The sequence below is a fragment of the Anguilla rostrata genome, chromosome 3 (genome assembly GCF_018555375.3).
Source record: "Anguilla rostrata isolate EN2019 chromosome 3, ASM1855537v3, whole genome shotgun sequence".
Classification (NCBI taxonomy): Eukaryota; Metazoa; Chordata; class Actinopteri; order Anguilliformes; family Anguillidae; genus Anguilla; species Anguilla rostrata.
This window is the reverse complement of record NC_057935.1, coordinates 42,194,317-42,207,546: the sequence shown is the minus strand read 5'-3', so window position 1 is coordinate 42,207,546 and position 13,230 is coordinate 42,194,317. Positions and strand designations below refer to the sequence as shown.

The 13,230-nt window shown below is 42.1% G+C and overlaps 1 protein-coding gene across 1 annotated transcript; it reads right to left on the bottom strand.

Moving 5' to 3' along the window:
* Positions 1-85: 85 nt before the first annotated feature.
* Positions 86-13,014, bottom strand: casq2 (calsequestrin 2). Its single transcript, XM_064327684.1, has 11 exons — positions 11,958-13,014; positions 8,025-8,109; positions 7,643-7,743; positions 6,865-6,976; positions 6,150-6,223; positions 5,071-5,201; positions 4,607-4,652; positions 4,143-4,197; positions 3,699-3,799; positions 3,352-3,426; positions 86-2,703 (listed from the first exon to the last, which is right to left on the bottom strand). The coding sequence occupies exons 1-11, from the start codon at positions 12,198-12,200 to the stop codon at positions 2,485-2,487; spliced, it is 1,242 nt and encodes a 413-aa protein (XP_064183754.1). The 5' UTR covers positions 12,201-13,014; the 3' UTR covers positions 86-2,484.
* Between the last annotated feature and the right edge of the window lie 216 nt (positions 13,015-13,230).

Sequence of the window (13,230 nt, the reverse complement as noted above, 5' to 3'; positions counted from 1 at the left end):
AATATGCAAAGGGAAAGGAGTTGAAAACTGCCTTTCTGTCCATGCATGTAATACAACATGTACTATATGAATCAGACAACTGAGCTTCATTGAACTGTTTTATTTAAAAGGAATCAATTTCCTTCATTGGTCACATTCATCTTCATATGCAAATGTTTTGATCCACTTTTAAGTTTATCGTGTATTTCAATACGTTTTAAAAGTCTCAGTGGTATCTCAGTGGAATAAAATGTAGATCATTCTTGTGCAATGTGCTGACATAAGTTTTCTATAAAATCAAAACATTTGGAGATTTTTATCCCATTGAAACAGTCTCAGAAAACTACAAACTAATATTACAGTCTTTGGGGATTTGCTTCCCTCTGCTCTCCATCCAAAGTGGAGTGACAGAATGTGTATCGATTCTTTTCTTCAATTTCATGAAAGGAAAGTAATTTGCAACACTTTCATCTCGTGTTACATGTGTGTAATGCTGGAGTAAGTGGTAAACACTTTCTTTTTAAAAAGCAATAACTGCTATTTCACATATCAGCGATCTATATAACTATACCTTTAACTGGAACAAAATATTATGTAACAAAATTCAAAAGCAGCAGCAGTAAGGGAGCCATAAATTGATGTGGGTTACAGTGTCCTCTGTCAAAGATTCCATCTCACAGGGAGATGGTGACCCAGATTGAGTATATCTCCACTGTCCTTTGTCCTTCGCGCTGATTGACTAACTTATCCACGTGTTAGCTACCTTTTTAAACTCACACAATGACAAAAGCATGGCTAAAGTTGAAATTAGTGGGGGGAAACAAAACAAAAGCTCATTATGCAAAGTTAGGCCCCCGTCAGTAAGGACCACCATCTTTTGTAAGTGATATTATTATACACTCAGTGAAGATGCTATCTATTTGTTAATAATAATATATGAATTATCCTGACACGTGATTCTCTTGCATGTTGCTAGATTAATTGTACTGTGGAGTAAGGCACATGTTTATAGAACAAAGTCAGAGCTACCCAACTTCACCACAGTTAAGTGCTTTAAAATGTAAGTTTTGTGTTTTTTTTTCCAGAGGGTGATTGAAGTCAAGAACGATCCCTCAATGATCCCTCAATTTCAGTGAGTGCGAAACCCTATGACTTCAGTTTTAGTGCGGGAGTTTTCAGTGCCTGGACAGAATATAGTAAATTATCAATGAGCCACAGCGACAAGCACATATGAAACAATACGCTAGGTATAAATACATGTAATGTAATGTAACATGCAATGCAGTCCTTGTTGCATCAGTACCAAAGCATTTAAGTTATTTTTTTGTTTTAAAAAGTCTTTATCATTATTAATTTATGCTACAAGAAAATTAGCACAATCAATAGAATGCATAACTTACCAATCATAAATATGACTGTAGGCATGATAAAGTGTAGTCTTATGCATGGGAGGGTGTAGCCTTAGGCATGATAGAGAGTAGTCTTAGGCATAATAGAGTTTAGTCTTAGGCATGGGAGAGTGTAGTCTTAGGCATGGTAGAGAGCAGTCTTAGGCATGATAGAGTTTAGTCTTAGGCATGGGAGAGTAGTCTTAGGCATGGAAGAGTGTAGTCTTAGGCATGGGAGAGTGTAGTCTTAGGCATGACAAAGTATAGTCTTAGGCATGATGGAGTATGGTCGGGATTTTTACAATCATTCGCAGGTAGCATCTTTCAAAATCACAGATTATATAGTAAAATGTCTAAAAAATACCAGTATCATAAATAACCTGGTATAACAACTTTCTCATTTAAAAGCAATGATAAGGAGAGCCTTTATAACCATGGGAAATCTCTGCAGACTTTCCATTCAGTTTAAACTGTCCTTATGTCATTTCTAAATCATAAATCTAAAGCAAACTTGCAGCTGAAGACAGGTATGTACAAAATGTACAAAATTCTGAAAAATCATCCGGTCAATGTTGTTTCTGGTATTTTTTCAGTGAAATTGAGGCTCCAGGTAAGTGCAGATTCCATCGTACGAGTCTTCTGTGATGCCTATACTAGCAATCTGAAGAGACAGTTTATCAGTTTAAACTTTTACTTTATGTCCTCTAATTTGGAATGCCCAGTTGTATATGCATGCCCACCGCATTGCTGTGACATCCTCTGGAAACCCAAGAGAGGGCACATTGACACACACAGTCTCCAAAGTGCAACCAGCACTTTTCACTTTGCAGTCTATTAACTCAGTCACACAGCCACTGTGTTATAGGACTGCACCACCTACGCAGCTGGCACAGGCAGAACGCAGGCACCGGATTGGCCAGAGGAGTTGCTATGGTATGCTGAGATGAGAAAACTATGCCAAATAAAACCCATCCCTCCCAGGGCAATGCTATGGCCAAACACATCTCACAGAACTCCTGGCTACAGTCAGCACTGGAAGGGTCAGGGTTCAATTTTGGATGGTGGAGCACATGAAGTTTGCTTGCTTTATCTGGATGTACTACCTGTGAGGCCCAGTTTATAAATTACCATCATCATCATCTTCATCCTCATCGTCATCATCAAAATCACCAATATCATCATCGTCATCGTCATCATCATCAACAGGGACTGGAATGTCATTGTCATCGTCTTCCGTGTTGACCTTTCCAGACAGCACGTCCTCAATCCAGTCCTCCAGCTCCTCCGCACTGGGGAGATGTTCATCGTCCGGCATGTGCAGCCACACACTGTCCGCCTGCGGGTCACAGTGAGGTCATGCTGGAGTTGAAGGTTATAATGGGCCAAATCATAGTCACTTCATTTATTTATTTATTCATTTTATCATACATTTGTCACCCAATATGGGATTCAGTATGTCCAATTTCCACCCTAATTTGGAATGTTCATGTGTGATCCCCGCAGCCAATTCACGAGAGTGTGGACATCCGCGGTTCTCCTCCGAAACATGTAGTCGCCAACTTGTTTCTTTTCACACCACAGCCCACAGCTAAGCTTCCATAAAGCTGAGTTGGAGGAAGACATTTCATATACAGCTTTGGCATATAGTCCACGGTTGCCCAATCCATCAATGGGGGTTGGTAGTGAGTGATGAAACACAGACCCCTAACCAACTGAACCCTCCTGTACCTTGGGCAATGTAATCGCCAATTGTGCATCGCCCTACGGAGCTACTGGCCACAAGTGCCATTGGCATGGTCCGGATTCGATATGAGATAGTGGGGATCATTCATGCACCACAGTTTGGTACTTTAACCGAATGAACCACCCAACAGCACTTAATTTATGATAGATTTAAGGCCACATTGACTTGCCCCAGTCAGGCAACTCAACTCCTTCATATAAAAGCTTGTTTGTCTGATGTTTGATCAATGTTTTTGCTTACATCTGTGACATTGACCACACCAATCTGAGGTTTGAAGAGGTCCACTTTGAAGGTCTTTTCCCAGTATGTAGTCAGCTGCATGAAAGAGGCAAATATGATGCAATCCCATAACAGTATTTACAGTATTGATACATTTTTAACTTATGATGATTGAGCAGAGGAAGGTGTTATTTCCTAATGTAGGGGGGTTGAGTAATACAAGTAATATACAGTAGTTCATTAATATGCAATATGTAATATAATATACACAAATAATTTAAGTTAAACATATCTAAAAGCAAGCCTAAAATACAAAAATAGTGCAAAATACTCTGCAATACTGATGTATTAATCATAATCTCTCTCACCAGGGGGAAATTGTCTGGGTCGATCCACACAATGCTCAGATCTGGATTATGGGTGTTATCCCTCGCCACCTCCTTCAAGATCTCAAGGAACTCAAAACCATCTGGAATATCACATTTGCAGGTTTGAAGCAAATCTTGCTATTGTAGTTTGGAATGTCTATGGCCACTGCACCTGAAGACCGCATTTCATGTGCAGCTAGCACAGGCACAGACTGCCATTGCCCAATCAAACTGTAACAAGGATGGTAACTCCTTACTGACTGAAACATGCCCACTCTACCTGTATGATGCAATGGCCACAGTCATCGCTGACATGGCATTAGCATGGCTGGGAATCGATTCCAGGCTGTGGTGTGCATGAAACTGGCTTGTGTTTTAGCTGGATTCAGGGTTTTGATAAAGTGAAGTGTCCCTTCAATAAGTGTATCTTTCATAGTAACTCACCAGGATCTTCCTCCTCAGCAAAAGCAACGATGTGGATTCCCTCCATGTCATCTTCCTGTAGTGGTGAGAGGTCGTTAACATCTCAGACTCTTTCTGGTGTAACCACTTTTAGCCATATTTCCATGGGTTTCTAGCTATTTTGACCTGTTATGCTAGACTTGAGGTGGCACAACAACCAATCACGCATCACCCACAAACTGATGAGGAAGCATTTATTTAGCTACCAATATCACAGACTTTATTGACAGGACATTGTTCAGATCTGAAATGAGCCCGCCCTCGTAAGGATTTCTACATCATACAGTTTCTTTGTTTTTTTGTTTTTTTTCCATCTTTAATTGGAATTAGAATGAGATCATTAAAGCATGCCTACGCTAATCTGACAGAATGCCAGTGTTCACATATGTAACCAATTTTTGAATGAAGCAAGCCGAAGAAAATGTAGAAAAGAAGGGTCAGCTCACCCAGGTCTCAAACATATCTTTAGCTCGCAGCTTTCGCAGTGTTGGCCTGGAAATATGCACAGTATAGAATCTGACTTACTGCCAAAGAACAGTCAAAAGTACAGTATCCAAAGTTAATAATGCATAAGTTACCAAAAAATGTTCCCCTTCTTACATCAGAACGGTATGTTTCCCCATGGAAGGGTACTAGAACTGAATGAACATTTGAATTTTGTTTCCCTTCAAAAGTTAGGATTTTTCTCTTCGGATTCTCATACTTATTCTATGTATTATTTGATATTATTACTTCTGCCAGTCCCCAGCATGCATTTGTTCATTTTATTGTTTTATTGCAGAAGCCTCATTATGGGTTAGTTCAGGTGACTTCCCTGGCAAGCTCACAGTGTGACAAACACGTGCAGTGTGAGCATTCACCATGTACATGTTTATTTGGATACTCACATTTAAGGAAGCTTTTACATTACCTTCTGTGAATTTTGACAAACTCCACAATGTCTTCCTCTAAGTGAGGCTTTCCAGGGATGGTCACGGGTTCGTCCATGAAGGGCTCATAGAAGTCCACCTCGTTCATCTTCAGCGTCAACTCCTTAGCAACCTGCCGTAAACAAAACAGTCTCAGCTCACAGAGAGAGAGATCACATGAGAGCCCTTCCTTGAGTCTTCCTTCAATTCACAGAGAGAGACCATAAACTACATTACATTTATTTGCCAGATGCTTTTTTCCAAATTGACGTACATATCGGTCATTGGAACAACTACAAAACATGGACTGCATTCTTTATATAGCGCTTTTATCCAAAGCCCTTTACAATTGATGCCTCTCATTCACCCATCCACACACACCAATGGTGAAAGGCTGCCATGCAAGGTACCAATCAGCTTGTTGGGAGCAATTAGGGGTTAGGTGTTTTGCTCAGGGACACTTCGACACGCCCAGGGGGGAGGATCGAACCGGCAACCCTCCGACTGCCAAACAACCGCTCTAACCTCCTGAGCTATGTCGCCCCCAGATAAGGTACAATACTCATTATGTAACAGTTATCCATAGCCATATATACATTAGGTCTAGTTCACATAGTAAGCATAGGCTAGGTCAGAAAGTTAGAAGGCATGACGACGAGTTACAACATAAAGATAATGATACAACTGCAATATAAGTGCTGGATGGAGATACAAGTGTAACATGAAAGTGCTGCAGGAACAAATTAAAAGGAGTGAAGTGATAAGAACGAGTCTAGATTGAGAGTGTTCTGCAGAGTAGTGATAGTTAGTCCAGGTAAAGTCTGAACAGATGCATCTTCAGATCACGGCGGATAATGGGCAATGACTGAGTGGTTCATAGAGGAATGGGGAGTTTCTTCCACCACTAGGGAGCTAGAGTGGAGAAGCTCTGTGGTTGGGGCTTTGAGTCTTTATTCAGTTCACAGATAAACCATACCTTTTAGTCAACATTTTAAAACCAAAATGGGTGAATTATGCAGATGTGATATTGTGCTTCTGCGCTCTCTATGTGATAACTGCTGCACATGCAAAAGCCACTCACCCCCTTATCAAAGGTGCCAAAAAACTTAATGTAGGGCTGGAAGTGTTCAGCTGCCTCCTGAAAGGCTCTGAAGTCTGGGAGAGAGAGATGGAGGGGGGAGGGAGAGAGAGCAGGAGGAAGAGAGGAGAGGAGATAAAGAATGTGAGAGGAGAAAGGCAAAGAGAGGAATGAGATTTAATTTGATTTTCAGTCAGGTCAGGATTCTCTGCGGAAAGCCAGGAGACTGGGAAATGGGACACGGTCAGGCGTGGGACCTGCTGTGTGTGCCTGACGTGAGTTTGAATCAAGCCATTGCAGCGCTCTTCTGGGCTGCCTTCTGCTCACTTACAAGCTTGTCTGGATGACTTTATACGGGGCTTTAAGATGACTGCCTGGCCTGATAGTATCACTATTATCATCTTTTTACCCTGATATTTTCTTTCCTTGTATTTTGTAATGCCCTATTGTTTCTGCATGTATGTATTCTGTCAATTTGGGAGAACACAGACCAGTTTGCGCCCTCTCATCCAAAGCCTGTGTGGCCCCTGCAGCCCACCAATTGAGCGGTGCAGTCAATGGGTCAGAGGAGAGCACTTCATGTGCAGCTGGTGCAGACAGACAGGTGGTGCTCAGTTGGCCAGAAGAGCTGCTCTTGAGTAAAGGCACAGGGGCAATCTAGCCCACTACAACCCACCCTCCCTGGCCAATCTCCTACCCCCACCCCTCCCTCCCTCACACTCAGAATCCTCGCCCTTGAAGGAGCCAATGAGCCTCGTTTCCTCCTCCATGCGGTCAAAGGCGCGCAGCTCCAAGGCATTGCTGATGAGCTCCACGGGGTCTTCCAGCAGCTAGGGGGCACAAGAGAGCACAAACAGGAGAGTATTATATCAGTTCCTCCCGATGGCACATCAGGGATCCACAGGCTACCTGCTGCCATCAAGGACAGATACGCCTCTCTGTAGTACTGTGTGTGGCTGTAGGGTATACAAGAGTCACTGGGACTCCTATGTGCACTATAGGTAATAAATAATCACTGCCTCATATACGTGGTTTGGCTTCACTGGGTAGAAACAGACAAATGGGGGAACACTTGTGCTGATGCTGTTTGCATAAACAAAAAGCTGACAACTGTCAAGCTGATGAAGACCTTTGGCTGAAATGTACAGGTGGGTGTACTTCTAAAGCCCTGATTGCAAACTTTGGGGAGGAAATGTTGTTTTTCAGGTGCCAACATGCATGTGAGCAGCAAGCTGTAGCACATCCAGCATCAAGTCCACAAAAATGAATAACAGAGCTACCCCTTTCAGCCTCAATACAGAAACAGACATGGGTGGGAGGGAAAGTACTACAACATGCATCCTCCCACCCTGTCTATCACCAAATTACAGATGAACTGATGAAACAGCAAAACAACAAGTATCTGACAGGAAAAAAAGAAATGTCTGCCCATATTTCATTTCTCTCAGAACGTCCCCTCCCACAACCAAACTCCCACCCTAACCCTCAAAACTCACATCCAGCAGGAACTCCACCAGCGTGTCTGCAGAAAGCTCTCCATCAAACTCAATGACTCGCTCATTTTTGAAGATGTACACACTGCCCTCCTCCTCCAGACCTAGGGAATCACAGCAAGTCTTTAGGGTTCTACAGGGATGCAGACACCAGCATTGCTGGGCCTCAAGATCTGTCTTTGCTTTTCTTTTTAATGGCTGCTGAATTCTTCAAACTGCCTCTTAATGACAGTTATTAATGACAAATTCTGATTGAGTTCTGGCCCGTGAATGCTGATCAATAGCCATGTTCATTGAAATCAAATTACTTTTACATTTTTTGGAGAAGGAATTCAAGAAAATGGAAGTGCAGTGTTATCCTGGGCCCACTGTTTCCGGGGCATACCCAGTTTTTGGGCAACCTTAGCGTCCTCTTGAGAGTCCACCATCCCAAACCCGATGTCCTTGTCCTCCAGGACCTGGGCTGCCAGCTGAGGATGGGAAATAGACAGCTGTGAGAATCGAGCACTCACTAGCCATTACGGAACATTCCTACAACATGTCCACAATGTTGGAGCCACACTATGATGACTGAATACACAGCTAAGAAATTATCTGCTGAATGAATCTCCCTTTTTCATCGATGGAAACTCAGTAAACTGTTCAGTATTAAATCAACTCTGACAGAGTACATGCAATCCTTACTGGACTCATTTGCACCCTGTTATAGTTTGATTAACACTGAGCATTTTACAGTACACTTGTACTGTACCTTCCACAAACCTCTTCCCAGCTTATGTAAAACAGTGATGTGACATATTTACAGTATACTGTATTTAATTTTAAATTGTTCAGATATTTTCCAGTTGGATGCATGTTTTGTTTTTAAAAAGGGAAATTCCACCAGATGGGCTCAAAAGGACAAGGAGAATACAAAAATATAAAAATCATAAAGTCCACTTCCAAACTGAAAATTGCACTCTTTTCTGCAGGTTTCCCCTATTTTCAAATTCTTTTGGTGCAAACATTTCTATTAAAAGTGTTGAGAAGAATGAATTCTCTTTTTCACAGAGTCTGATGTTAATATTTTCAATCTAAACAGTAATTACACATCAAATATCACTTGACCTTTCGTGTTGGAGTTGTATTTACCATGCACATTGTTTATTGGATCTGATGCATGATTCTCGGTTAAGAAGTGGGTCCAATTTTAGATTCAATTCTGTGTATGATTTACTAAGAAACTCGGTGTAATATATTCATATATGAAAGACAGTAGAAGGACACAGTGGACCACAATCATTGGATTTGGCTGACTGGGAATAAAACAGCGATGGGAGAAACTGGGACGGCAGTGAAATAGTTTCACAGTGATCTTTTCCATGAATAGAACCAGAGTGCAATTCCCTCCGTGGAGTCAACAGAGAGAACAGACTGTCAAATACTGACAAGCGATCATAACACGGGTGCTCTAGCATGAACAAAGGGATCGTCCAGCTCTCATATCCGCTAAAAAAAAAAGAAGAAAAAGAAAAGTAAGACTTTTAAACCTTCAAGTCTTTTAAACCCTTCAGAGTAAATCCTTATCGAGGTTTACATGAGTCCAGCTGGGCTCATATATTTAATCAAAATGAATATTAATTTAATGTTAATTTAAAACTCACGATTCCACTAAGCTCAAGGACAATCATGTCTTGATTATTCTCCAGAACTCTTGGAAGTTCGGGATTTGTGCTAGACGGACAGCGGTACAGCTAATTTCGCTGAACTGTCCACAAGCAGAGTTCTCACCGTGAGCAAAATGCAGTGAGTAGAGATTCAGGTGGGGGTAAACCTGGGTGGGCAAGATCCAGGTTGGACATGGACATTCAGCATCGAGAGCTAAGCAGGGTGGGCATAGTGAGCTGCTATCTCTTTTAATCAGTTCTCTCCATTAGCAAATGACACAGAGGCACAATCTCAAGGCAGGCTCATACTTATAATATAGCCCATTGTGTCAGGCAGTAAGCAGGCAGTTGTTTGAAAAAGGTGTTTTTAAGGAACACAAGTGAACATTCACACTGATGAACACTGGTTGAGCCTCAGGAATATATGGCTGATATGCCTTTTCCATAAACAACCTCCGCCAGACTTCTTTGCTCTGTAACGCCAGGTTGTGTCACCCAGTTGTTCCCAAACTGCCCAAGCCCAAGACCCACTTAAGTCTATTTCCTATGACCCACCTTTTATTAGAATGCAATCTAACATATGTCAGAAAATTAAAGCATGTAATGTAATGTAAAGAATGTAAAAACTGCTGCATGTCCAAGGTAACTTGTGTAATTCATATTTACAAACCAAGAGTTCAATCTGAGAGGTGGCAACATTTATAGAAATTGTAATATACCAAGTAAGTTGTTTTTTCACATGCTGTATCCCACAAGCAACCTCAGATCTTTCCACAACCCATCAGTGCATGCTGTTCCGTACTTTCACACATCCGTTACAGCTCTTCCAGGGTCTTGCCCCCCAGTGGGGAATTGAGGTAACTACACCGGTCAGAACCGCAGTCACTGCCTGCCTTTTGAAGGGGACTGAAAGCCACTTCTTCAAACTGAATCTTCCCACAGCCAAGCCCTACCAGCATCTGCCCCACACTGTTATATCAGCCCCCTTACACCCGCTCCCCCCATTCTATCTGCTACATCTGCCCCCAGTTCTCCTGCTATTGCCTCTCTATGTAGCTCAGATTTCTTAACCTTCAGCCAGTTATGATAAACACAAATTAACATTCGTTAAGTGGTGGTACTGTTAACTTCCATATTTAGCCGTCACATGATTATAATTTCTTCTGATTAAGAATCGTACAATATTATTCCTCATATTATGCAAATTATTGTTTTCAGTTAGCTTATTCATGTAATCATTATCATCGCTAATAAATATTTACTGTATCCTTTATTTCCAAACCATTGTCATGTCTATGTTTTTCACTAAGTTGGGCTCTACAAATATACAGAATTTAGATCGGTTGTTGAACTCAGTTGTTATGAATAAACCTGACCAAACCTCACTACAGTTTTATACAATAATATGTTTGCTTTAATTGTGTTACAACAGTGGCTCTCAATGCTTTTCCTAGAGATTGTAAAAAATCAATTTCATTCACAGGTCATCAAGGGATTTCTTGTGAACCACTGCACTACAGATTCATTCTGTATTTATTCTGCATTCGTTATTATATGCATAGCTCAGTAAGTCCCTCTGGAAAGGTAGGTCTATAAATTAATAAATGTAATGTAAAATGCTCTTGTGGTGTGAAATTTTGCACTTTCAATGCAAGTAATTAACTCAAATATGGAGGTGATACCTCACGCAGGGGAAAAGCCTGGCACAGTGGTTATAACTTGAAAGGTTTCTCAGTTCAAAGAAGATTCTGTTTACTGAATTTTCCCTGCAACCACGCAACTGAACTCCTTCCACGTCAATATATGCAAAATGAACAAAATCTACAGTGTGCTCTATATTGGAAAGTCTGTTCCTGCTTCTATAACTAAACATGTACATAAAAGATGTCAGCCATATTTACAACACAGCCAGGACAAGCACATGATGCTATAAATTTAAGGACAGGTAGAATTCACATAAATATCCCCTGGCTGGGGTCATACCACACAGCTGCTGAACACAGCACTTGACCTTGAGAACAAACTTTGAAGCTTTGAGTCTCTGCGGTATTTCTGTGCAACTCGTTCACATCAAATTACATTAACCAGACAAAAAAGATCATCAGGAATGGTTCATAAAGGCTTGAAATTAGGACTGTACATTGGGGGTTTAGGATGATCTCTCCAGAGATCAGGGTCCACTCTAAATTGCAGCACGATAGTATGTCGGGAGCATTTGACTGAGACCTCAAACATCCCCCACCTGCGAGGACTGCATAGCGCATAGCGATTCTGTCCATGTTGTTTATTGTAACTGGGGCTGGAGCAGTAAATAGTTTTACATAATTCAGTTTGATTTGTCTGTCAAGCAAGTTCAGACTAATCCGTGGCTGTTATCCTTTCCTGGCACCCGCAACCCCTATCATATACCTCTAGCATTCCTTCCCTCACTTATGCTCTTATAGTTTCCCCTGCCTCCCATATCTACCCTTACCCCAACCCCGCATATTGTATTTGCTCCAATCACTACCCCTGCCCCACACTCATACCCCCAATATCTATCCCTACCCTTCCTGCTCTATCTGCTCTTGTTCCTACACCCCTTGATATATACCCCTACCCCTCCTGCTACATCTGTCCCTGCCTCTTCTTCCCCTGTCTCTACCCTATATCAGCCCCCCAAACCCCCTTACCTCCAGCACCAGCTGGGCCATCTGATACTGCTTCTGCAGCTCCTTGTCGAAGCCAAGGGGCTCATGGTAGAAAAGGCACAGCATGTCATACCGCTTCAGGGCCTTCTTGTAGTTCTTCTCATTGATGTTGATCACCCGTTCTTTTCCGTCGAAGCTGGGGAACTCCAGGCCCTCCTCAGCCAGGCTGAGAGAGGCTAAGAATGGGACCAAGCAGGGCAGAACACAGAGCCACGGGGCCTTCATGTTTTCCTCCAAAAACAGCTCCAGTGAGGACAAAGAAATATGCCCCTAAACTGAAAGGGAGGTGGGGGAGAACTGACCCGGCAAGCGCAATGGGGTTTATGGGGAAAAAAAGGATTGAAAAATAATTGGAAAAAGTAATTGAAAAAATAAACCGGCAGCACTTGGATCTGTACTTCCTCCTGATCTTATTCTGCTCTGTTTCCACTCCTCCAGCTGCTGAAGACAAATAGCACCCCCACCGTTGTTCTCTCTCTCTCTCTCTCTCTCTCTCTCTCCTCCCACCTACCTCTTGTTTGACATGTGACAGGGAGAGAAGACAGGAGGAGAAAGAAGAGACAGGCAGGAATTAGGATGTGGGCATGCGGGTTCTGGATGGCCATCTCCCTGCTTTTGACTCGCAGTCCTACCAGATGTAAGTCCTGAGCGACACAGTGACACGAAGGCCACTGAAAGAGAATCAGAGGCATCAACACCACTGTCACAATCCACCGCCATCCTTTTGTCCCTTTCCATCGTACCTCACCCTTCCTTTACGTTTTGCAAGTTTATTCATTTTACTTTTGTCAATGTTAAGAACATCTTAGCCTTCCTCGTCTTCCTCTTTCAATCCCTGTATCTGTTTGAACCAATATTATACTGTCTAATTTACACACACACTGAATTTCAATTGTGCACTAAAACACCTCCAGAAAACATTGGGTATTTCTACATAAATAAACTGCCCTTGAGTCTGCAAAGCTCCAAGTATGCAGCCCACTTATTAAGACAAAAAGGACACAAAAACCCTATTTGAGATTCACAGAGGTTGAGTGCAGGCGCTGTAAATAGATTTTACAATTGGGGATTTAGAGGATGATTTGGTGGGGGGAGGGGGGCTGCTGAGAGACGTTAATTAGTGCCTTAATTAGAATGAGACATGTGACAGTATGGCAGCACCGCAAACGGTCTGGCCCAAAATTAATGCATCTGAAACAGCACCTGGATGATTGTTTGAAAACAGCAAGTACCACAACAGCTAAAGCATTATAAG